The sequence below is a fragment of the Eurypyga helias genome, unplaced genomic scaffold (assembly GCF_000690775.1).
Source record: "Eurypyga helias isolate BGI_N326 unplaced genomic scaffold, ASM69077v1 scaffold10241, whole genome shotgun sequence".
NCBI classification, from domain to species: domain Eukaryota; kingdom Metazoa; phylum Chordata; class Aves; order Eurypygiformes; family Eurypygidae; genus Eurypyga; species Eurypyga helias.
Genome location: NW_010228995.1, coordinates 13,897 through 39,979, shown reverse-complemented (window position 1 = coordinate 39,979; position 26,083 = coordinate 13,897). Strand labels below are relative to the sequence as shown.

Sequence of the window (26,083 nt, the reverse complement as noted above, 5' to 3'; positions counted from 1 at the left end):
GAGTTAGACCACGACAGTGGCACAAGGAGGTACTATGCGTTGCTGGAGGGGAACGCAGGAGGCCAGTTTACAGGGCAGAGGTGCTGCCAAGAGGCTGGGTGGCGCCAGGCAAACCCCAGGGTTTGTTGGGCAACGCTGCCCCCTCTCATCTGTGCACAGATCTCAGGGTCTGGACATGCAGAACTCTTGGTTTGATGGTTACGGTGGCATCCTGGCGTGACTCTTGGCCGGATTAAACCAGGGCCTTCTGGACTTGTGTTAAATGCCAGGAACACCGATCCTCTCCTGGCAGTGCAGAAATGGGAAGTTAGGAGCTTCTGGAAGACTGCGCGGGGTTAAGGACTGCATCCGTTCGCGCAGCGTGGGTGTGATGGAGTAGGTGGTGTGCGTGGCCACAGGACGACTGCAGCCCTTTGCGCTGGCTGAGTGCTTACGTCTGGAGCTGTGATGAGTTTTTCTCAGTCCAGCTCTGTTCCCTGGGTCCCGATGGCTCCTCAGGCCGTGACACAGTGCCTCCTCCAGCTCTGCCTGTGCCTGACAGCTCAGCTGAGACGGGGTATTTGTTATAGCTTTCTACAATAAACCACTTGCACGCGTTTAACATTTCTAACATGCTTTACTGAACTGGTGATTATAAAGGTAATTTACAATAAAACAATTAAATAAACAATAAGTTAAAACACAATACATCTATACGTGGTTTTCAAAAGGCTCGAATGACTATCAGGTTCCAATACATTAAGACTTTAAAACAACATTAATATTCAGAGTGTCTCCACGCCTATACTTATCATTGTAACATGTTTCAAGACTCCAACAAGGTACATTTTTGGTTACAGTCCCCGTATAAGCACAAGACTGGTGAAACGCTCGAGCCATCGTACAACTGAGAAGAGCATTACACGAGACGGGCACGAACGATGTGCTGGAAGCTGCGAGGGGCACATGGGCTTTACCTCTACATCGACACTTCAGACAACAAATGGAAAGCGTTAGCATGCTTTCTGGAGTACACGTGGGAACAAGGCTCCGTGACACTGAACACTGTAGTTTCACAAACGGTTTGGGTCAGCGCTGCCTAAAGAAACAGCCCACCTTTCTCCGGCCATGCGCGGCCCTGCGCGTCTCTCGCTACCCTCGAGCAGTGCAAAGTGCCTGTATGTTTGCACACACCGAACCAGCCGGGGAAACTCAGCTTCACACTCACTCGGCACACAAACAGGGAAGAGTGCGAGCTGCAGTTCTTCACGTCCTTGGTCACGGTCACTGTGCCCATGTGCTGGCACCAGAAAGACACCAGCACGGGGGAGGGATGCAGGGCCTGGGAGCAGGAGGACTATTGCTGTAGGCAGCAGTACTGTTAAAAACACCAGTTAAGAACATCTTGCGCAACTACAGGGTTCACGTTTTTCATTTTGAAATACAGGAACATGTTTTCGAACCGATTTAAAGTGCAAATCAAACAGTTAAAAGCAAAATGATGGACTCTGCCAGAATATACAGTAACTTTTTATATCTATCTCCCCCCTCTCTCTGCCTCAGGCAGTTGGTGCCCAGGGGCAGAGAGGACTTTAGGTTTTGACATTGAAGGGTGTACGGCGTAAGGAGTGCAGGGCCACCAGGCAGCAACCACGGAGCAACGCTCCGATATTGTAAATGGGATCTATTCCTCCCCTCTGAGTACTGAAAGCCCACATGATAGTTGGCACAGCAGGGGCTGCTACAGCCAGGACATCTCTGAGGAGACTGCTGCTCCAATATCTCCTCTTTATTCCTGTCGGAGAGAAAGTACTGACATATCCAAAGGCTTCATCATCGTGAGGTTCTACAAAATCAAGTTCTTTCATGAAACTGTTTTCGTTAACTGCATGCTTCACCTTTCGGCATGGAGACTCCATAGGAGACAGAAGGATGGCAGAGTTTGGATCACTTGGAGTTAAGTCCACTGTTACGCCAGAATCACTGAAGCTTCCAAAAGAAAATTCACCCAATTCCTTCAGGGAAGAAGGTGGGCTTAGAGGACAGGCATCTTGAGCTCTGAAGATGTTTTGAATGAGCTGCTCCACATCTAGGTTGTATGGCACTACGTCAGTCTGGATAGCCTGTTCCACCGTCGTGTTGCTGCTCTTCTCCTCCTGGCAAGACATGAGTTTTTCAGCCAGAACATTTTCAAGCAACTCTCTATTCACAGCAGAACTGAAGGGAGCTGGATCACTCAGCTCAGAGGCTGTGGTGATCAAACTCTCTTCAAATGTGTCAGTCCCGTTAGCTGTGTCCTCATTAAGAAGCAGACCACTATCTGCCACCTCTTCCAGAGCTTGGTCCTCTGTGATGAGGCTGTCTGGCATCACGGCACACGATGCTAACGGCTTCCCCTCCAAGTCACTGTACTCCAGGCACTGCTCATCTCTCACCGAGCTGTTCTGAGCCATCTCCATGGTCTGCAACAAAGATTCCAGTTTCTTGTTTTGAATGTTTATGTCTATGAAGTATTTCTGAATTTTTTTGTCTTTCTCAGCCAGGCTGTTTTTCATGGTTTCAATAACCTGCTTGAGTTGTTTAATTTTGCTTCTTGTTTCCTTTAAGGCCAGCTCTGCCTCCACACGATTACACTCTTCTTCAATCCAGTCTTCTCTCATCCGTCCCAGCTGAGCTTTGAGCTCTTCTATTTCTGTTTCCCTGTAGCAAAAGAACAATGTTGTAACACTTCTGCTGACTGGTCAGTTGAAGAGTCAGTGTGCGTCTCCCTCGCACTGGGCTGGCTATACTGCAGAGGTGCTCCAAGTAGGAAGCAAATTCCTCCTTGCACCGTTTTCTGCCACCTCTGAGAGACACACCAGCTGCCTCCTAACTGGGGTTACTGACCTCGCCAGCAGGCTATGCCACGATCCCCGACATTCTGAGGTTCAAGTGGGGGCCTCTAGGTCAGGTTCAACCAGCACAGAGCTTAACATCCCACCTCCCGCCCTGCCCTGGAGGACACGCGAAAGAGCCGCCCGGCTGTGTCCCCGTGCCAGCCAGCAGCTCGTCACGGACAGCCAAGGCCAGCACTGGCCTCAGACAGCAGGATGGCTGGGGGCTGCAGGCCCACGACTTGCTTTGCACCCACCCAGCCCAGCGTGGAGCCAGAGGCTGCTGCTTTGACCTGCCAGCAAGTGGGGAGAGCGCTGTTTTAGTGAAAGAGACAACATCCATTCCAATTAATGGAATCCAATCCATCCAATGCAAGTTGTCACTTCTTTGCCTTGCATCCATACAGAGGGCTGTTGTGAAAAATTCAATATCTAAGCAACAAAAACACAAGCAGGCGTGCTGATAAAAAATTATCCTTTAAAACCATTCTATTGGGAAAGTTCAAAAAAGGGAAAAGAGACGGCCATATTCATAACTAGACTGCATGGTACATACTCACTGAGCATGCTGGGAAACCTGCATTACCTGAAAACAACCTAATCAGACTGATCATATTTCAAATTTCTTAATGAACAATTTATGTGGTCAAGAAATAAGTACAAACCTTCAGGGTTCCCACCCCTCTACGCTCCTGAAAGAATCTTTCTGATTTCTGAAGTGAAACATACCTTTCTTTAAGTTTGCTGTCAGACTCTTTCAGCCGCGTTTTCAAATGCCGTATGGTCACTTCCTTCTGCTGCAGAGGAGTCAAATACTGCTCTGGATTTTGTGGCTTAATGCTGTGACTGTCACTACAAGAATTGTATCTCCCTGATCGCCTGAAAAGAAATAAAACAAACCTTCACACAACATCTCTCCTACAGTTCTTCAGCCCTGGCACGAAGAAAACGATCCCATGGACTGATGCAAAGCCAACTCTACACTTGACTCCTTTGGGGCTCCTCAGTGTCAGCACAGGTGACTCTCCCTGGCAAATCAAAGTACTTGAGAAAACGGTGGAATTGTGGCTGTAGCACAAGGTTTACTATTCACTGTACTTGGTTGCAGTGCCGTTACATCAAATGAGACGTTTAACTTCAAAATACCTAGCCTTCCCCTCACCCAAACCGGGTTGTGTGCCCAAGAGCAGACAGCCGGGCCACGGGCCGGGCTGCAGACACAGCTCGGTGCGGCAGCGTACGGCCCGAGCTCAGCTCCACCTGCGTGACAAAGCCGAGACCCTGAAGGCCAGGCTCACCCCTTCTAGCCCGAGGTGTGTGTCTGACACTCCTGACTGCTGAGCTGCCTGACGGAGGGCAACAGCAGCAGTGTGGCGGCGATTTCTTCTCTGCAGTGTGTCACATGCCCTGGCAGGTATCTCTTGTCTTCCCTGTACAGAAAACGGCACAGGGAGGGGCCTAATGCTGGGCAGGGTGAATTTTCACCTCAGTGTGTAAAGTTTTCTATACTACCCCACCCAACTCTCTCTGAAGTGAAATGACCCTTATACAAAAGAACCAGTAGATCCACATGAGACCTGATGGCATGAAACCACCGGTAGGAGCCTGCCTTGGAGTGAAAACCAGCTACAGAGGGAATTTTACAGTAGTGAAACAACAAAGCTTCTACACGGGATGGAGCACCCTGTTGGCTGCCCAGCCACAGGTGTGAGGAGTCACTCCTGTGCTGAGGAGCAGGTGACCTGCTCCTCATCCCCGACAGCTGATCCCACGTTACGGTGCAGGGAAGGGAAGCCCATGCGCTCAACACTGGGATGCCGAAATAAAGACTTGCCTCATCACTGGGCTGCTGTCGCTTCCTTTGTATGAGCCTGAGTTGCTGCTGCTGGCTGAAGAAGCCCTGTAACTCTGATGGATGATGGGAGGACTAAGCTGGTTTTTGCACACTGTTGCCAAAGAGTCCTTTTCACGAGAATTGGGTGGGCTGCATCCAGACTTGTGGGGTAAAGATCCATTATTCCGACCATACGGGCCACGGCTGGAGGGGAATCAAAATGGTTAAAGCATATTGTCCTCGCCATGCAACCCATTATGCGTCTTATTTTACACACAAAGTTGTCTAAACACTAAACCAGACAGGTAAGTGTGAGTAGCCGAGAAGAAAGAAAGTCCTGAAGTCGTCAGCCACTGCATGCTCTGTCACTGACTGCGGGGCTCCCAGAGTTACGTGACCTAGGGAAACCTTAGCCATTTTCACATTTCTCTGCGGGTAGCACAGTTCCCAGTGACTCCATCAGATCATCCACGTTCCCTGATCCTCTGACTCCATTAAGTAACCAGAGGACTAGTGCCAAGAGAACCACATTTCGACTTTTCCCAGCCAGGCCTGCAAAGAGATGCCCAGCTCCGGAGGTTTGCTGTGGGCCTGCTTTCATGCTCCTCAGCAAGCAGCCCCAGGGATCACAGCATGCAGTGAAAACAGATTCTGTTTGAGCCACTGTTCTTTTCCGCCTCTGGCACACGGGGTGCTTCAGCTGTCACCGTCAGCCATTCATTTGCTTAGATACAGCTCAAACCCCGCTGCGAGCAGCCTAACACGGTATTAAAATAGACAAAGGAAAGCACAGCCTTTTCTTTATTCCTTCCAGTTTCCTTCATACATATCTACCTTTCTTTCCCACTCTGAAATAATCTGTCAACTGTGTGTGCTTGAAAGCCATCGGTGTCTGCGCTGCCGGACAGCTGCTGAAGGGCTGGGGCGTTCCGCTTTTTGCGATGCATTTCCCGCTTGCTCCCTCGGTTTGCCTTCCCACGCTACTACGCTGCTACCTCCATCCTCCCCTGGAAGTTGTTCTTCTGAACCGTAATGAAAGGGCAGGGTTCAAGAAATACGGAAAAAGGCAAATCCAGCCAGCGAAAGAGAAGGCTTGCACATAAAAATCTAAATACCACAGAATTACAAAGCAAAATATCCTCTTAAAATTGCCTGACTTGGTTTCCTCCCTCCCCTGAAAATGGAACAGTTTATAAGGAACAGATGGTTGAGGGGCGGCTGCAAACCTTCATTGCACTGCTGCGGTCTGGGTGATTTTACAGTGATTTTGCACTGACGCGCAGGGCTGTGGTTTGTGACAACACCGAGATGCTCCGTAGCGAGTCAAGTCAAACAGTTAAAAGATACTGCAAAGGAGGCATCTCCTTCCACCTGGTACAGGACAGCATTGACTCAGGTGTGAGGCAGAACTGGCACAGGCCGTGCGTAACACGGCAATGCACAACGAGCACGGCTACGGAGGACTTCAATTAGGCAGGTCAGTATCCTCTAATTTAAAGGTATATTGAAATATACCGTAAGATATGAAATAATACATAATCTTACTGAAAGTAAGGTGATTTTAGGGCTTCATATTATAGTTAGTACTGTTTTTTTTCCCCACAGCCAGTACCTTTATTTGTTAGATTTAATCTGGAGTGCCTAAGTCACGTTTATTTTTATGAAACTGCTCATTATGCATCATTCTGCCGATCTCTGTACACTGAGGCACGCTGTGACCTTGCAGGCGTCTGTGTGACTTAAGCATACGGGTATCCCGCTGCCGGGCCCAGCCCGCCTGCCAGCTCTTCACAAAGGGCAGGAAACTAGCCCTGTCACTCTGAATGCTTCCCTCCTACTCCAAAAGATGGAAGCGGCAGAGATTGCGTGGGCAGTGCGCAGCTCCATCCTAACGCCCCCCGCAGTCGCAAGCTGTTTGGATTTGCACTTCACACGTGGTGGGAGCAAATCTCACAGAAATTTTCATGAAAGGTTCACTTAGATGGATGACTACAGTTTGGGGTTTTTTAATGTGCATATAGTTTTAGTTAAATGAAGGTTGGGCAAGGGTGTTTAAGAAAAGGGTGTCAAAGGCAATATTGTGTACTTCTTCCTACAAAATTAAGGTCATGGTCTGGAAAGGCACATGCCAAGCTGACAATTTATTACAGAGAGAAAACAAAGGGGAAAGACCAAAAGGTTAAGGCTAACTGGTTAGAATTATGGCTATTAACTAACATACACCCACTTATTTCCTCCTCCACTCCAGCCCTTTTCTGCCTCACCTGACTGCAGCTCCCACACTTGCTATGAACAAACAACAAAAAAACAGCAGTCGGCTGATCTGGCATATTGACAGTTTCTGTGCTCCAAATACAGCATTTTTTTTTCTCTCTCTCTCATATCACAGTTCTCATCAGTGTAAGCGCTGCCCTAGAGCACAGTGTTACCCAAATTGGTTTAAAGCTCACAATACCGGTACTGTACATGTTAACTGAAAAACCTTACACAGCATTCTACCTTGCACGAGCAAGACTTGGAATATTCAGGAAAAATTGCTATGCTTACTTGCGAGAGAAAGAAGATCTTTTGCTCCCAGGAGCAGACATATGGACTTCAGGCGCTGAAATACTGCCCGTGCTGCTTGAAGAGCTAAAATCGGCTTCGCTCCCTGGAAAGGAAAAGGGAAGAGTGAAAACATGGTGGAAATTATAACTCAAAGACTGTTTTCAAAATAACAATGAATCACAAGCATCCTTCCTTTGTCTGTCCTGTGTGAATTTCAGAAGTTGCACGGATTTTCACACATCCCTGAGGACAAGTGCTGGATTCGTTCCAGATTGTCAACATTTCTTCAGAACTGGCACTTCAGCGAGAGCAGAAAAAAAAGTTTTGGACACCAAACCCTCACGCTACAGAAGCCATTTTAGGACTCGGCTAGGAACGTTTGTTGTGACAACCTGTTTGCTTTCTCACAGCCACCAGTACATGAATGAGGCTGCTCACGTGGCTCCTTCAGGAGCACAGCAATTAGGAGCACACAATTAACCGGAGACCTCTCTTGCTTTAAACCACACGAAAACACGACTTCCTGGGAGGAAAGCTGCTCCTGTTTTGGTTTCTGAGGTTACATAAATACATGTATAGACGTATAAATGTGTACAGGCTAACAGGGCAGAGACATATATATATGTACACATGCCTGCAGGTTCCCATGTGGCACAGAAGCATGGTGAGGCAGATCTAATAGCCTTAAAACAATCCAATAACCACGTGTGGCTCTCAAGGGCTTCTCGGGTGCTAAGCCATCTATCTGATTACTGACTTTCTATGGATCACCGTTTTTATTTCCAAAGCTCTGGCAACATCCAAGAAAACTACTCTCATTTTGCTAAGGTCAGTAGTAGGTAGGTGTACTAACCCTAAAATTAGGGGTCTTTTCAGTGTGTCGCTCAAATGGCAAGCGTCCCAGGCCATACCCAGGTCTCAGGCTGCAGAGCCACAGTAACAGATGGTGACTTTATCTGAGGGGATGGAAATAACTTTGCAACATCCTTTAAGCAGCTGGTCAGGAGGGAGAATCTCACACCATAGAATTTCTGGGTGCTGTCCCACGTGCAGACACCCCCGGCCAGCGGCTGCAAACCTACCATGACCCCCATTCTTGCTCTCTTTTCCATAAGGGGGAGATGCAGCTGCAGCTACCATCACCCCACTGCAGCAGATAAACCTTGAAGTGCACCATCTCTCTTAAATCCTTGGCAGAGCTGAGGGTGATGGGCATACCTTGCACCCCTGAATACCAGGACTGGGAAAAGGCCTTGATGGAGCATGTCTTCACAGCCTTAAAGAGGCTGAGACATCCAGCAACCATCCTTACCATCTGGTAACTCTTAGCAACCGGTCTTAGGATCACACGTGTTCGGATTTAACCCAGCTCTTTCCCAAACTCACCAGGTCCGAGACCAGCCCCTGTTTCTCCGTGCCTCTGGTTCATCCCAGCCCAGAATATTCCTCACCCCGGTTTCAAAGTGCTTGAATGCAAAGCTTAGAAAGGGTATCCCTGGGACCCATCTTTATCACCTCTAGCCAACTCCATGCCCAGTACAACACCCCTGACAATCAGAGCCAAGTCACCACTGCCGTAATCAGATCAGAGCAGCGTGGAAGTTTGCAATGGGAGAGGGGAGGGAGGGAGGGCAGCAAAGCTGCTTTGTTTGACAGAGTATTTATATCAGGTCTACAGATGTAGATGTCAGTGACCCTCTCCTTGGGGAAGCAAAACGACCGTGGGACACGATGTCCAAAGCTGCAACAGAGTTTTCCTGATAAACACAACACTCCCATCTACAAGACTGAAGTACACTCCGAATACTGCCTAGGTACCACACTACTCCCAAATCCACTTTTCCAAACAAGACCCGAAAAGGAAAACACATTGCACGGATATCATACCTCTGCTGTTGGGGCCCCCAAAGCACTCCTGCCCTTGCAAGATGTCAGCAGCCTTCCAAAGCCACGTCCTGGCTGCAGCACTGAGAACAGCAGCCCTAGCCGAGGAGGCTCATCTCTGGTTAAGCAGACCACATCATAATCAGATCTCGCTATCGAAAGCATTTCAAGGAAGCAAGGCTTAATAATCACCTCTCCGTGACCTGCCTGGCTTGGAGCGTAGTGCTGGGAAGGGCTGCCGAGCCAGGCACTCCCGTAGGAGTCAGCAGAGCCTGAAAACACAACCGCCTCGAAGGCTGAGCTTTCTGAAAGACTGAACTGCATCTGAGACCAGGCACCGTGCCTGCAAAGCACGAATTAACCTTTCTGCCCCCAATTCTGACAATAGCTACATGCAAGCTTAACACTGAGCACAGGAGATGACTTATGCTTAAAATTAGGCACGTGGCTATTTATAGGATCTTTGAGAACATTTGATAAATTAAAGGGGTCACTACTAGTATCATTTCCAAGTGTGTTAGTGATGTTCAAGCCAGTGCTGCATGTAGCACAGCTCGACAGCAATGCTACTAGGAGACTTTAAAAAATATTTTCTCCCATTTGGTAGACATCTCTAAGCAAAACAACACGGCATCCATCCATATAATACCAATTGCAACATATTCTCCTGGGTAAGCGTGACTTCTATCTTAGAAATGTCTTAACAAGGGGAAATGTCTTAACAAAGAGATGAAACTCCTTGCCTAGCAGCAATGTGGGCAGAAGCTGAACATGGCCTCTCACCTCTCCTAACGCCATTCTCCAGGCCGTCAGCTCCCGGAGGACGCCTGTTGACTATTTCTGTCGCTGTGACAATGTGATTGCAAAAGCCCACACATAGAATCATAGAATCACAGAATGGTTAGGGTTGGAAGGGACCTTAAAGATCATCTAGTTCCAACCCCCCTGCCATGGGCAGGGACACTTTCCACTAGACCAGGTTGCTCAAAGCCTCATCCAGCCTGGCCTTGAACACTTCCAGGGATGGGGCATCCACAGCTTCTCTGGGCAACCTGTTCCAGTGCCTCACCACCCTCTCTGGGAAGAATTTCTTCCTGATATCTAATCTAAGCCTCCCTGTTTTCAATTTGTACCCGTTACCCCTTGTCCTGTCACTACAGGCTCTTGTAAAAAGTCCTCTCCCAGTACCCTTGTAGGCCCCCTTCAGATACTGGAAAGCTGCAATGAGGTCTCCTCGGAGCCTCCTCTTCTCCAGGCTGAACAAGGCCAATTCTTGCAGCCTTTCGTCATAGCAGAGGTACTCCAGCCCTCTGAGCATCTTCGTGGCCTCCTCTGGACTCGCTCCAAGTGGTCTATATCCTTCTGATGTTGAGGGCTCCACAGCTGGACGCAGCACTCCGGGTGGGGTCTCACCAGAGCAGAGTACAGGGGCAGAATGTAAGGCCCAGAGCAACCCACCGATTCAGCATTAACCATGGAAGGGCTTGATGTATCTCAAAAACATATTCTTCTGTTCTAACTGGAAGAACACTTCTTGTGCCCAGATCTGGCACTTCCCCGTTAAGAGGACTGTCTTACCCACCCTTTCCTGCAAAAGATGCTGCACGCTGAGCCGCCGGCTCACTGGAAATTCATTCATTGTGCTCCAGCCACTCAGTGTCACAGCCTGCTGGCAGGAGCCGGCTCCAGAACATGCTCCGATGGAAATGCTCCTGCCGCACGTATGGAATCTGATGGATGCTGGGAAGCCAGTCACTCTGGCCTTCCCCCGCCTTGCAGCGGGCTCCCAGCAGCAGCACGCCCACGCCATGGGAGCTGGGCTGTGCACTGCTCTGTGCAATGGGAAGAACAACACAAGGATGGCCAACAAACTACTGTAACATTTTCCAGGATTGCTTCTTGCCTGGAACGGGTATCTGAGTAGCTGGAGTGAAACCACACCGCACCCAGTGCCACGCTCAATGAGCACAGAGCTAAGGGCACGTTGCAGACAGCACAGCGCTTTCTGCTGCCTTTCAGCCCCCTTGCTGCCCTGACAGCACCGCCACAGCCGAGCTCCAGCTGACACAGAGGGGAGGAGAAATGATGAGTGCCGGCCGCGTGGGACGGCACAGCCAGGCAGGGGCAGAGCGGGTGGCAAGGGTCCATCAAGAGCGTGGGTCGGGGACCAGGGCTCAGGGGGTGACGCTGTCCTGCCGAAGTTCGGGAATAGCAACTGCGCTACCAGTTACTCGGGGGCAAATTTTCCATCCTGCATGTGATGGAAGTACAAACTTTGGGGCAGAAATGAGGAGACAGAGCAAGAGCTGCCTGTGCAAGGGCTGCTACACCTCCATCGGAATTCCCAGCTTTCACAGGTACAACAGATTAGGTATATATAGGTATGCTTTTAAAGTAAAAGAGAGTAGGTTTAGACTAGATACAAGGAAGACATTTTTAACAATGAGGGTGGTGAAACACTGGAACAGGTTGCCCAGAAAGGTGGTACTTGCCCCATCCCTGGAAAGGTCAGGTTGGACGGGGCTCTGAGCAACCTAATGCAGTTAAAGATGTCGCAGGTCGCTGCAGGGGGAGTTGGACTAGGTGACCTTTAAAGGTCCCTTCCAACCCAAACAAATCTATATTGGACCTGCTGGGACAGTATGCAAGCATAGAAATACCACGTCATGTATGTACATATGTATGCAAAGACTGTTTCACTGTTTCATAGCTGCAAAAGTATATAAACCACAGAACATACCTATCTTCTGACTCCATAAACACGACCTTTTTATAGATCTATCAGTCTTGATGCTAGGTTTTGCATGTAGTCACCTAGTGAAACAGAGCTGTAAATAAAACAGTGCTGACAGAAACAGCTTGTCCTCAGAATGTAAAGCACTTAAGTTTGCTGAGCTTCCTGGCCTTCAAAAGCATCCCATTATATGGAAAAGACACTAAAACACACATATATGTTCACCAGGCCGGTGCAGCAACTAGAGGAGTAAGTGGACCACTGTTTCTGTAGATAGCTTTATTTAGAGGGAAATAAAAAACCCCAAGGGAAGAGAGAGTGCCTGACGTCGTAAAATATTCCAGCAAAGCCATTAGAAGCAGCTGGAAAAGTAGAGAGAATTCAGTCGTAATGCCCACTATTGAAAGGACCTGTATTTTTAAGAGATTAAATTTATCTTAAAACTTTTAACTCACAGCTACATGTCTAGTTCCAAGCTTTAACAGCATAAGCAGTGTATTTCCAAGAAATACCAATGCTGCTTCTTTTCTGTTTAATATGGGGTTGTTCCTGCAAGATTGTTTTTGTACACCACAAGCAATCTAGGAAAGAAACCCACACTGCTCACATGCACTGGCAAATGTAAGAAAAACGAGCTGCAGAGAAGTTATGAAGTCTTGCTTTATCGCTTGAGGCTTTTTTTTCAGATAACACTCTTAAAAATTACCCATTTCAAGGGCAAAGTCTCCCAGTGGGAAATGTACTCGAGTCACAGTGTCAAGCTCATAGATGACAGTGGATTTTGGTTCCAGTCCTTGGCCTTTGACTTATCACTTATTTCACTTCCTATTTCTATACATGAGACACTTATCTGGGACTTGCCATTATATTTCACACCAAACAGTAACTGGCTAAAACCAGATATAATCCTGGGAGCAAGAAACAGGACACAGGACTCTCATCCATGTGGACTGCTCTAATCTTCAGTGACAGCAGCTGTTCCCACATGCTTCCCCTCAGCCCATGTCTCATACTCTCCACTACGATCAGGTCCAGAATCAGTGGAGGAAGCTGAGGATGCTCACAGTGGTTCAGGAACCCTACTGGGTCTGGCTGAGATGGAGTTAGTCTTCCCCATAGCAGCCCTCATAGTGCTGTGCTTTGTATTAGAAGTTAAAAAGGTGCTGATAACACATGAGTGCTTTGGCTACTGCTGAGCAGTGCTCACACAGCATCAAGGCTGCCTCTCCAACATTCAGCCCCTCTCTCCCCACTCTAGGCTGGGTGTGGGCAAGATTCTGGGAGAGGACATAGCCAGGACAGCTGACCCAAACTGACCAAAGGGATATTCCATACCATATGATGTGTGCTCAGCAATAAAAGCTAGGAGAAAGGAGGAGGAAGGGCAGTGGGGCATTCGTTATTTACAATGCTTGCCTTCCGGAGCAATTGCTACACATACCGAAGCCCTGCTTCCTGGGAAGTGGCTGGGCATCGCCTGCTGATGGGAAGTAGAGAATAAATCTTTTGCTTTCTTTTGCTTCCTTGCATGGCCTTTGCTTTTGCTTTATTAAACTGCCTTTAATTTGACGCACGAGTTCTTTTCCATCCTATCTTCTCCCCCTGCCCCGTTCTGCTGAGGAGGGCAGTGACAGAGTGGCTTGGTGGGCACCTGGCCTCCAGCCAGGGTCAACCCACCCCAAACTCCTGAGAAGTGCGGATTTGAACTCTTTTGGTCTAAGGGGAGCACTGAACCCAGATCTTGTCCCTCAACACTGACTATTCAGCTGCGACACAGAACAGCTGGCAACTGGCCACATTCCAAAGGAACGAAAGGTGCTGGTTGCCCACCCTCACTGAGATGGTCTGCCTACAGGACTGCGAGGTAGGTGGCTAAATCTGGGAGATGGGCACTGCTCTCTGCCATCTCAAAGCCATGGATGTGGCTTTGAGCAACCTGGTCTAGGGCAAGGTGTCCCTGCCCATGGCAGGGGGGTTGGAACTAGATGATCTTTAAGGTCCCTTCCAACCCAAACCATTCTATGATTCTATGATTCTATGATCTCTGGTGGACTAGTGGAGGTGTGTTCCTCTCTGGCATGCTCTCTGCTGGGAATCTTGGGTTTTAGTACCTAACTGTCCCCTCTTATTTTATATGTGATTTAGTCATCAAACTCAGATTTGTGAGTAGCTGGGCACAGCAACGCATGGTCAATCCTGGGTACCAACAGGTATCCCCATCCCTATCCCACTGCGCTGGCAGACGAAGCCATCACTCCCCAGTCTCCAGTGGACACCCACTCAACTGCTTGTCAGCGCTCCCTCATCAGGCAGCACTGCTGCCTACGTCTGTTACCGCGTTTCAGCTGCTTGCACAGGCCGGTAGCAACTGGTAACGTAGGCTGCTAGAGGAGATGTGAAGCAAAACCTGGGATCTGAACATGATTTTTTCAAATGATTCTCTCAATTCAGACTGCTGGTTGTGTGATCTAAACTATTTACTTGATTTCTGCTCACCTTGCTTGCTCTTACTCTTCTTACTTTGGAAGAAGATTTGTTATCAAATAATCAAAATTTATCTCATCAAGCAGTTTTCTGATTTCATCTAAATACTGTAAGTTTTGGGAGTAATCCGAACTACATTAATGCAAATTATAAGCACTGCAGATCTCAAAATGAATACAGAATGTGACTTGTGTATGCTGTGAAACCACAATCAATCAAGCTCTTCTCTATAAACACAGTCACTACAAACTAATTACTGATATTGGCTGACAGCCATTATACATATTCTGCGTAACACTATGATATGGGCTTGTGTTTTTCTTAATTGTTTTTAATTCATGGATTTGTAGGGCAACCACAAACAGATGTTGGAATAGACAAAGAGCACTACAAGTATTTTTTTTTCCTGCTTTACATATCTTAAGGAGATTCTTCATACAGAAATCACCCTGACCTAATTATTTTCTGTGCTTCTATATGCAGTTTGAGCTGTTCTAACAATACCTTAAAAATGGCTGCCATAAATTTTCTCTTCTCATCCTGAAATGACCTTTGTCAAGGGGAACATATGTTCACGGAGAAAAGAGAACAGTCCGGGGTACTTATCTTCCTGTTCAAACAAAAAGGCGCTTTGGATAAGAGATGGAAGGATGCTGCTTTGCTACATCAACCTTAATAGAAACATTGAGACTGGAGGTTCAAAAAATACACTGAGAGCTGCAGTGCACAATATTCAGCTTGCATTTGACAGTTTTATAAAATGTATGTGTAAATGCAGCTACGGACAAGTATCTTTTATAAGCAAGCGTGTAGCGTCACCTCAGGAGATTTTTCATGTACCTGGCAGTGCTATTTGGTCTGTTTGCCGGGAAATGGATAGGCTGGTCAGAAGTATTTTTAGGAGCTGGAAAATGTCATCTTTGGCAGGGATGACTTAGCAGTACACAGAAAAGGAGCGAACTCCATCACAGACTGGGAAACCAGCCCAGCCCTCCCGTCACGTTGGTGGCAGAAGTTTAACAAAGGGCTTTCAGAGGCCCCTTCAACACATCTCCTAAATCTGATTCCAAGGCGCAAGGAGGAGAGAGGCTGGCTGGGGCACAGCAATTAGCACGCGTTCACAGCATATATGCAAAGGCATGAAATCACACGCTAAACCTGATTCAGCTGCAAGTTTTTGCACAGTCACCCTTCATAGAAGACATGTGGTTTTCATTATAATGTGCACAAAACATTTTAAATCAGTTTGACATGTTTTCAACAGGCAGCAGAAAAACACTGGAAGGAGAAACCTATTTGGGAGGTAACTAACTAAACAACCCTGCTGTCCCAGGATGAAAAGCAAAATTTGTCATGAGCTAATCAAATATTTACTGTAACATGCACGCTGAAATGATTACAAAAACCTAGTAAGAGCTCAAGTGTCATCTATTGAAAAGAACAGTAAAACCCTATCCATATATTGATTTGTTGCCTAAATTGTATTTTTTACAGTAATAAAGCCAAGGTAGGTCTAGGGCAATGCATTTCAAGTTAGGACTGCTGACATTGGCTGATTTTTTTTCCCCAACAGCACTCTTATCGTAAAGAAGCAGAAATGACCGACATGAAGCCTGTGCTTTTTCAGCTTATTAATCTTTGCGGGTTTGTGGTCACACTGTATTCTGCCAACTCTAGCCAACAGTCACAGCCTGCCCGGATTTCGAAAGCCAACAGCTTTCCATGACTTACAGGATTTCAGAAGGGAGGAATTGAGAGACCTGTAATGACGTGCCCCAGCATGGAAGCAGGACAGGGCTCTTAAAACTAATAAAATATGGAACAAACCCTGCAGAATGTTCATTTCCTTTAAATACATTTTCTGTAATAGCATATATAAGATAGCGCTACTATAAAGTAGCTTTACTGTTTTGTTATGTCATGTTAAAGGCGCTGCGTTCCAAGCTCCCCAGGGAAGCGATGTCCACCTTGTAGTGGCTGGAGGCTGGATTTATGAAAGGATGAAAGGATGAAATTTCCTCCAAGGGGGAAATTTTGGAAGTGGTGCTTGGGTCCCTGTAAAAGCTATGTGAAACCCTTGTTTCTGGGCAGGCTAGCAGCAGGTTGCGTTAAAAGCACTGACAGCTCAGTGCCTGGCTCCTGCCTAAAGACCAGGGTGGGTGTTTCACGCTACACCCAATACATCAGGGTCCACACAAAAGCGGCCACAGGAAAGCTCTCTTCTGACGTCTGCCTCACTGGGGAAAGGACCCACCTGGGATGTGCAGGGCCAGATTTAGCTCTGAACTGGGAGGAGGCTGCACAGCATCTCCCCATTACACCGCCTGGGACACGCACTGCATGCAGCAGTAAGAACTGGATCAGCTTATCGTGCCCCTCTGTAAATCCCCTCAATCTGGGATGCCTGTCTTCATGCCCCTCTGCTACGTGGCTGAAATCCAAACAGGCCGGAATTTCCCACAGCTCCCACCTCCATCAGAAGACTCTACCCAACCCCTGCACCCAACACACCTGAGAAAACTAAGATCTACAGTCTCAAGTTTTGGGCAAAGTTGGGCAACCTCTATCTAGTTGCTCTTCTGGCTGCTGGGTTTTATTTTATGATTTTTAATTGTCATTTCTCTACTGGAACAGGGACTGGACATGCATTTCTCCTTTCTCCTAGGCTCTTCCTGAGGTTCTTCTAAGCTTTTTTGGTGAGAACCAAAACAGGGTGAAGGCACCTAAAACACAGCTTCACTAGGATTTAGGTATCTAGGTACATAAAAGCAAGTAAAATACCACTGCTTAAACAGGCCAAGTGTTCAAAATGCCACCACTGTCTGCAAAGACTTGCTTAATTGTTTATGCTGGAGCTTCCACTTCTGACCCCAGTAACCAGAACTTACTCGATGTTTTTGTACCACAGTGGTATCAAATTATTGAGATTTGAATGACTAAAATAAAGACATTCCCTTAGCTTTTCATGCCTACATATAAATACAGAAATACATAGAATATATAGGCATATCCACTGAATAGTGCTCCAGAAGTATTTAAACTAATCCCTCTTAGGGAAAAAAAAACTTTTAGGTTGCAATTTGGTCACCAAAAAACAAAGTTCAGAGAACACTGAAACTATTTATGATTTTAAGTCAAACATGGCCAGAAAATAGAAAACCACTATTTTCTACTTTCTGTTTGAAAATGATGCTTTAATTTTGAAAACTGACACATTTCTTTCTTCTTTTAAAAAGGGGGTAAAAACATCAACAAATCTCCTCAAACATTCTAAATATCTTAGATTCAATATTGTCTTTGTTCAGGCTGAAACAAAGGTTTTCTTTAATGTTTTGATTTGGCAGCAAACCCTCAAATCAGTTATTTGCATAGCTCTACTTTGAACACAGCAAGATGTCAGACAAAAAAGAAATAGGGGATGTAAAGGAAAACAGAAAAGGAAATAATCTATCAATTCTTGAGTAAACATTGCTCAGAAAACAGTTTAAATCCCAGGATGCCCATTAAAAAGGCATTAATAACCTGGAGGAATTTCAAAAAAGGTCAACAATAATGATAATAGGATTACAGGGCACTGTTTATGAAGGGAGATTAAGGGAATGCAATTTGTGTATTCTAAGATAAAAAAGAATACTGGCAACACTGTTTATCATGGGGTGGAGGAATACAGCTGGAACACTGTAAGGAAAACCATGTAACAGCAACACAGGATTCTGGCTGTGATGTGTGTTATTTCCTGAAAAATGACTTGAAATAAAAACTGATGGTTGGTGGGAGTTGTGCATAGTAAAATGTAGCTGGACTTGGTTCAGAATACTTTGCCTGGGGAATCAGAAAGCTATTTTAAACACGGGCATAAATAATACAGATAGTAATTTAAAAGCAGAGCACAAAAAAAAAATCTCCTAAGGGAAGATTATAATGGCCTCTTTCGTATGCACAGGATTTCTTTCTGTGGAGGTGAAGCAGGCTGAAAACCACAGAATACAGCCAGAAGGAGCAGAAAATTCACTGCAGTAAATACACAATTTGCAATGCATGTTCTAGCTTTACCCCACACACATTTTAAAACAAATACTTAAGAGTGTGCAGTGCGTACAGCATCGTTTTTTCTTTTTTGGCTCAGATTACACTCTGGATTAGCAGAAGAGAGAAAAAAAACCTGCTTGAATATACAAAAAGAAATTTTTTTGACTGAAGGTCACTGCCATGTTCTGTATCTGCCTCAACTCTGACCTTGGAACACCAGTGCCCATCTTATGCCAGGCACTCAGCCACCTTGTCCAGATGCAGGAGCATGTCCCCACAGCCCCCAGCAGACCTGCGTCCCTATCACAAGGCATTTGGAGCTCAAGGATGAGTTATCTGGCACGTGTCTCACGCTGACCAGCAGCCCGGGTGCTCCCTGTGAGTCCCACATGCGCATCCCCTACTCACTCCAGTGGGCACTCAGAGCCATGGCTCTGTCAGGGACGCGGCGCATGGCTAAGCTCGAGGCTGCCGGCCTCCTCAGGCGACAGTCTCCCTTAACAGCAGGTGTCCCACTTTCTGTACATCTGGAGCGGTATCTCTGGTATCGGGCCAGAGAGTGAGACAGGAGCTATGGTGTGCCTACTGGGAACTCGGCTTCAAAGCCCCAGTAAGAGTTACAAAATTATACGAAGTGGAACAGCTTCCTTGGGAGCTGGCTCCCTGCATCCCCTCAGCCTGCCCTGTGTTAGGGCACTCTTCTCCTGGCAGCTCAAGCCCACCCTCCACAAGAGGCGCAAACAGACCTAAATCTAAGTTTCTTTTCCCTTTACTGAACTAAGTAACAGGGATCTCTTTTTATTTGTGCGTTTTCTCATTGTGAGGAAGGTGGTAAGTGCATAACCGCAGAAGTTTTGTGCCCAGCACCCTGAATTGCAGGTGGCTGCGAACACACGTGGGACAGAAGTGAAGCACTGGAAGCATGTGCTTGTATCTGCGAAAGATGACACGTGCTCAAGTGCTTCCTCCCTTTTTATTGCCAAGGTGATGGCTTAAAAAGTAGTTGGAAAGACTTCCAGAAGCACAAGCAATTGACCACTGTGTGTCTGCTTTTTTTGCAAATATTGAGCTGCTTAAAAATCTAATGCTCAAGTTACAGCCAGCCTCATATGGTTTAAGTTACTCAGGGAACCTAGGCTTTTGCTCTTCCTCTTTTCACATGCAAGCTCCTCTGCACCCCTCAGAGAATTTATGCTTTACACTTATCAATATACATGGCCACATCAAGAGACTGCTTATAATTAATTAAAATTCTTTAAGGAGGTACAAAACACACATATATATGGAGAACTTACAGTCAGGCAAGATGCTCCATCATTTGTTATCAACTTGAAAGCCAACCGTATCCTGGGCTGTATCCAGAGAAGTGTGGCCAGCAGGTCGAGGGAGGGGATTCTGCCCCTCTGCTCTGCTCTGGTGAGACCCCACCTGGAGTGCTGCGTCCAGCTGTGGAACCCTCAACGTCTCCGAGGAGACCTCATTGCAGCTTTCCAGTACCTGAAGGAGCTACAAGGGAGCTGGGAGGGGACTTTTTACAAGGGCCTGCAGTGACAGGACAAGGGGTAACAGTTTTAAATTGAAAGCAGGGAGGTTTAGATCAGTTATCAGGAAGAAGTTCTTCATGGAGAGGGTGGTGAGGCACTGGAACAGGTTGCCCAGAGAAGCTGTGGATGCCCCATCCCTGGAAGTGTTCAAGGCCAGACTGGATGAGGCTTTGAGCAACCTGGTCTAGTGGAAGGTGTCCCTGCCCATGGCAGGGGGGTTGGAACTAGATGATCTTTAAGGTCCCTTCCAACCCAAACCATTCTGTGATTCTATGAACTTCACTCAGTTCATCTTCAGAACATTTTTTTGTTCTACGACCAGCTATTTAAAGTACACTGAATCAGCTGTAGCTCATTTCCTACTTTCAGTAATCTGATGCACGTGACACCACCCACATATTTAACTATCTGAATATTCCCAAGAATGGAAACACAAATCCTCCCATCTTCACCATGCAAGTAAGGTATCCTGACTTCAGGATGGGAGCATGGTGTACTTCAATTAAATCCTGCATTTGTAACTGGGTTAAATGTTCTTTGACATAACCGTTGTTCTTAATTATCCCTCCCCAAGAAAAGGTGCAGTCTTGCAATGTGGGTTATAAAGTACTGCTAAATAAGTCAAGGCAGGAAGAGAGACACATTGCACTGAGGTCACCTGTCCTTCCATCGCTCTCGCCTTTACGTGGTTCTGCTTTTAAAATGAAGCACAGCTGTTCATTTTAGGGATCAGTCAACGCAGATTTCTACCTCCAAATACACGTTTTCTGTTATGTTTTCCTTTTTTAACAACCAAACAGTGTGACTTTGCATTAGAAGACATAGTCCAGCAGCTGCATTTCAAGAAGTATTTCAACATGAGAGGTAGTACCAACTAGTATTTATAAAGAACAATGAATCTCTTTGCATGCCACAGGATCTATTCAAGTTAGCACATTCTGTAACTTGGTTTTTGTATTCTGTGTTGCTCCTGGACAACAGTTCTATTATTTTTCCTACTTCTTGCAGAACTTTGGTACAGAGAATGAACAAAAGCCATGCAAAACAAGATTCAATATTGATGGATAAATGCTCCAGTAAAACATGTCTTTCTAATATTTCAACAGCCTTCCCACGATAAAGCAAAGTCCTATCATCACATCCTTCTGCAACCAGAAAGACAAAGTTTTTGAGAGTGAAGTATCTTACCAGGATTACCTCTACGACAATCCTCTCGCAGAACTTACACGCTAACTCATCTGTTTTTCAAGTGAAGCCACATACATAAATACCAGAGTTAGACACTATTATTCCCATACGCTCATACTGAAGAGAAGGAACGAACTGACAAAAATATCTGTAAAATCATACAGCCAGATGTCAGTAATATAACCTAAATCAGAGTGTTTGTGTTTTGTTTTTAAAATAGCCAAAGTGACTGCCTTTAGAATACAGAGACATATGAAGTAAAACAGAAATTTGGATAGACTTATCTGCTAATTTTATACTAATGGATTAACTAGCCATTACTCTTTAATTGCACAAGGTGTCCCCAAGAATACGTTCCTGAGCATTTAGTAGCCTGGGAATCTAATCACGACACACCAAGCAATACACAAAAATCACCAGGAAGAGCATTACGTTTTAACAGCTAGTAATTTTTAACAGCTAGCCATAATTTGCAGCAAACACTTACATTTCCTTTCTGATCTGTTTGGTCGATTTAGCTCTGACTGTAATATTCCCAGGGTCACTTCCCTTGCCTCCTTTTGTTCACTATCATTACCTCCAATGCTGACTAAAAAAGCACCTGTGCCTACTGAGTACTCACAACCAAAATAAGGCCGATACAGTCTGCTCCTCCTGTCTCTCTGTACAGTCCTAAAGATTCCTTCCAAGATTATTGTGTTCAGACTGGGACATCCTACTCCAAGGCTCCTTCACTTGTGATTTGACAAATTCACCAGGAAGTAGAAAAGATCACACTGGCAACACACACTGAGTACGACATTACTTACTGCAGTTCAACGTTAAATGACAGTATTAATTAAAGAGTGATTGCTAAAAGTTACTTTTTAAATATTTTCTATGAAGTCATTGTAAGTGAAATGGCAGTACATGGACATGAAAGAAAAGCACAAATTGTGCCTTGCAACTACTGAGTGATGCGCTATTTAAAGGAAAAAAAGTCCAACAGCACAGAATCACAGAATCTCAGGGGGGTGGAAGGGTCCTCTTGAAACCACCTAGCCCAACTCCCTGCCCAAGCAAGTGCAGCTGAAGCAGGCTGCCCAGAACCATGACCAGTTGAGTTCTGAGTATCTCCATGGATGGAGACTCCACAACTTCTCTGGGCAACCCGTGCCAGTGTCTGAGCACTGTCACAGTAAAAAAAAAGTGTTTTCTTGTGTTCAGATGTGATTTCATATTCTTCAGTTTGTGCTCACGGCCTATTGTCCAACAAATGTGTTGAAAGCCTCTGAGATCTTCCCATTAATGTGAACCGAACAAAGTTCTGAATTGTCAAAGACTGAATTCTCAATGACCACCCTTCTTGAAACATAATCCATAGCAGTTCAACACACTGTAATCAAAAATGTTACTATTTTAGCCAGATTCAGTAATAGATGGCCAAATGTTTTATCAGCAGACATTTAAAGACAAGTGCAAGCTTTTAAAAAGTTATTGACACAACTCTTGCCCAAGATTCACTTCTTCATCCACATCTTTGGAATTTTATCAGTACTTTGCAGCTTGCAAATCAGATTTTGAATCTTTGCACTAAGCATTCTAATGGAAGTCAAAAAACGAGATGAGAAAGACTGTCAAGGAAAGCAAGACAGTTCTCACTATTTTTAACAAGATGTGGGCATGAGCTGCAGGACTTCAGGGTCTATCTTTGCAGGAGGAGCACACCCAGAATGTGAATATGTAGAAGTGTTTATGCTCCTGTTTATTCAATTACAGAAACTGTAGGATTCAGCACAGCATCTTAATACAAACATAAGACTAGTGTTAATTGAGCTTTTTATGCCTTTTTGCAAGGGCATTTTCTGCAACACATTTCTATTGCTTTTAATATTGACTAAATGAATCACATCCAAAAGTAGGAACAACTTCTAAAATCCCAGAATTAAAAGGCTTGTAACTTCCTCCTGGAGTGGATGTCATATATCTTCCTTAATGTTCCTGTCCTCTCCATTCTTTCCTGGGAAAGGAGGCACGGACTTTAAGCCAAATTTACCTATAACACTGGTGTGATTTGAATTTAATACACAGTAAAAACCATTACCAAGTACAGCAAATGAATAATTTCTTCATGCTTATAAATCTTTCCAAGGCTTAGCAAAATGCAGTGATAATGCATTCCAGGATGAATTATGGCTTGCTGTGCAAACAACATAAATTATGAATGATATCCAAATCTAGTTTGTTAATACTTCAGGAAGTGAAGATGACTTAGATCCATGTAACAATGCCTTAGGCTGTTAGATAAGGAAAAGAAAAAAGCTATGTTGCCGTTCATATTTTGAAGTATAGAAAAGAAAGATGAAGTGATGCTGCTAGGGCAGCAGAAAAGCACTGGGCTTTGGGAACAGCCTAAAAACCTCCCAGAGTTCATCTGCGGTGCTATTCCAATCTGACATTTCCTGAATTATCTAAATATTTGTGTGAGTGTTACTTCTGAGATTCAGCATGTTCCAAGCAAACAACCCTGGAAACAGATAAATTTTCAGCACAATGACAGGCATTTTGAAGGTGCGCACTGACTGATGGACTTGCCTACAAAACTGCAGCGCAGGACACCATCTGTAAAAGACAGTGGTAGGCTGGATTTTTGTCTCTCATGTCTGGCTCCTGCTACGTGGTCATTATCACAAGACGCCTCAGATAAATATGAAGTAGAGCTTATCTCCATAACCAGTAAGGGCTTTTGGTAGAGAGAAAAGATATTATGCACAACTCCTTTTGCACTGTAATTTGAGGTAGCCAGCCATACGCAGAACTAGGTTACGGACAACAAGGACATGTTGCTGTTATTCTCCTCCCACACCCAATGTCCCTTCTACTGCTCCCCTGTTACTCTCTGCGTGTTTTGCTACATGACGATGCCTCCTCTTTGCACAAGGGCTAGATCTTCCTGACCGAGTTACCAGAAATTCATGCACAAGTAGGTCATGGGGAAGAGACTGGATCCACGTGAAGCCAAGAGAGAGCAATGGCAGAGAATTACATTAACCCCTGTGGCCAACAATGAGAACGCACACCCCAGCTTTTCCCTGGCATGCTCTCCAGTTCAGGAATGTCCCTCACCTCTGTCAGCTCTCACACTGACGACGATGTGAGCTTTGACAACTTTCTACTAAAAAGAGTGAGATATTTGGCAGCAGGAACTTGTATGTGCTCTGTTAATCAGACCGGGTTCCTGCTCTGAGAGTTCTGATGGATTGCAGGAGCCATATGCTTGAAGTCTAGAGGGAAATTTTCCAACCTTAGAGGTCAATCAATGCAGAGGTACCAACAGCTACAGAATAGCCCACTTAACAGAATACCTAAATAAAGTCTGTTCAAAGACTTGAAATAATACCATCAACTAAAATGAAGACAACTTCTGAGGACCACTGCAAAAGGCTAATAGCTTTATATTTAGGTCAATTTAAGTGTAATAATCGAAAACAATCAAGTAATTTATTGAAACAAGTGCACAACTCTTTTCCCTGTGTATCACAAGAAAAAATTCAAGATTCTTTACCCAAATTTTGCTAAGCTACATCCATATTCACATACAAAATGGTTGTGGTAGCCATGGCTGGATTTGACTGTCACATACCACGTTCACTGCATTCTGCCTGCAGTAGATTCCTTGCTTTTAATGGAAGAGAAAACAAGCCTTGAAACTGTACTATCATCCATTATGCAGAGCAATGGGAGACTGGGAAAATTTAAGTAACACAGTGCTATTAAATGAGCTGAAGAACTTGCAGGGATAGTGGTAAGTCAGATTTATTTAGCCCTTGCAATGACTAAGCCAGTGAAGAGGTTTTGCAACAGATTCTCTGCTGATTCTGGATTAAACATGGCACTGGTAAATCTATGCTGGGTCCTCACCAAAGTATCTAAATTGCTTCCAGAGGTAAAATGACTGTGGAAACAGTATAGCCAGAAGGTACCTGAGCTCATAAACCACACCAGTTGTTCAGCTGGCTCTGTACAGGGTCAAAACCCTCTCTGTCTCCATGACTAATTAAATGACAGCACAAATATCCTGACTGTTTGTAATCAAGAGTTGCCTGTACATGAACCACAAAGACATTTTATATCTACTCATTAAAATTACAGCAGCCAATGCAGACCAGGATATTTAGTCTTGGATGTGTGACAAGCAGGTGCTGTTTTAGTTGGTGGTCTGAGGTGGCCCATTAGCCTGAGGCAACGGGAGCCATGCTCTTGATTCAGCCAATGCAGTATGGATCTACATCTGCCTAACTCCCACATGCAGGCTGCCCGCTACCTTGCCCTGGTTTGCCACGTTGTATCTCTAGAGCTATCACAGCCTGGCGGCATGAACTTTAGGCAGGATCCAAAAATAAAACTAACAGCATCAGAAGACTATAATTCCTTGCTTTGAGAGTAAGAGTCATCTGTCTTTGGCCAGTGAAATATATGTGCAATTACCATGAAAGAAGGTAAAATCCATTTCAGCTGTTATTTCACATCACCACTGAGCCTCATAAAAGAAAGTGAAGACATCAGTTAATTATATTTCCATGAAAAAGCTAATATACCAATAGTTTTTTAAAATCTTGCAGGTGGCTCCATAGGAAGAACCCAACTGTTTTCTTTATTTATTATCAGCATTAGTGGTACCACAGGGAGCACAACACACTGTATGTAGACACTTGCAGATGTACTAGTCTATTAGAAAGTGTAATTAAACAAATGAAAGGAACTCTACTATACTCACCAGGCTTTACAAGGCTTGTCTTTGTCTCCTTCTTGTATCGAGCCAGCTGCAGGTTCCCTTCGCTCATTGTCCCTGGACTGAATTTCTTCCTGGAGAAGTCTCCATCGCTACCAGTGCAAAAACTGATTGGACTGTTTCCCGCATCAGAAGGAGTCTTAACTGGAGATACTGACTGGCTACTAGGACAGCCAGTGTCATCTGAAGAGAAAAGGGAAATATTAAAATTTCTAA

At 45.4% G+C, this 26,083-nt stretch overlaps 1 protein-coding gene across 1 annotated transcript; it reads right to left on the bottom strand.

The window, feature by feature from the left end:
- Positions 1–1,406: 1,406 nt before the first annotated feature.
- SYBU (syntabulin (syntaxin-interacting)) lies at positions 1,407–26,083 on the bottom strand (the record flags this gene model as incomplete). The annotated part of the gene is made up of 5 exons (XM_010160233.1): positions 1,407–2,679; positions 3,582–3,731; positions 4,687–4,890; positions 7,234–7,336; positions 25,853–26,083. Coding segments are annotated over 5 exons (1,796 nt in total), but the record flags the coding sequence as incomplete, so codon positions are not given.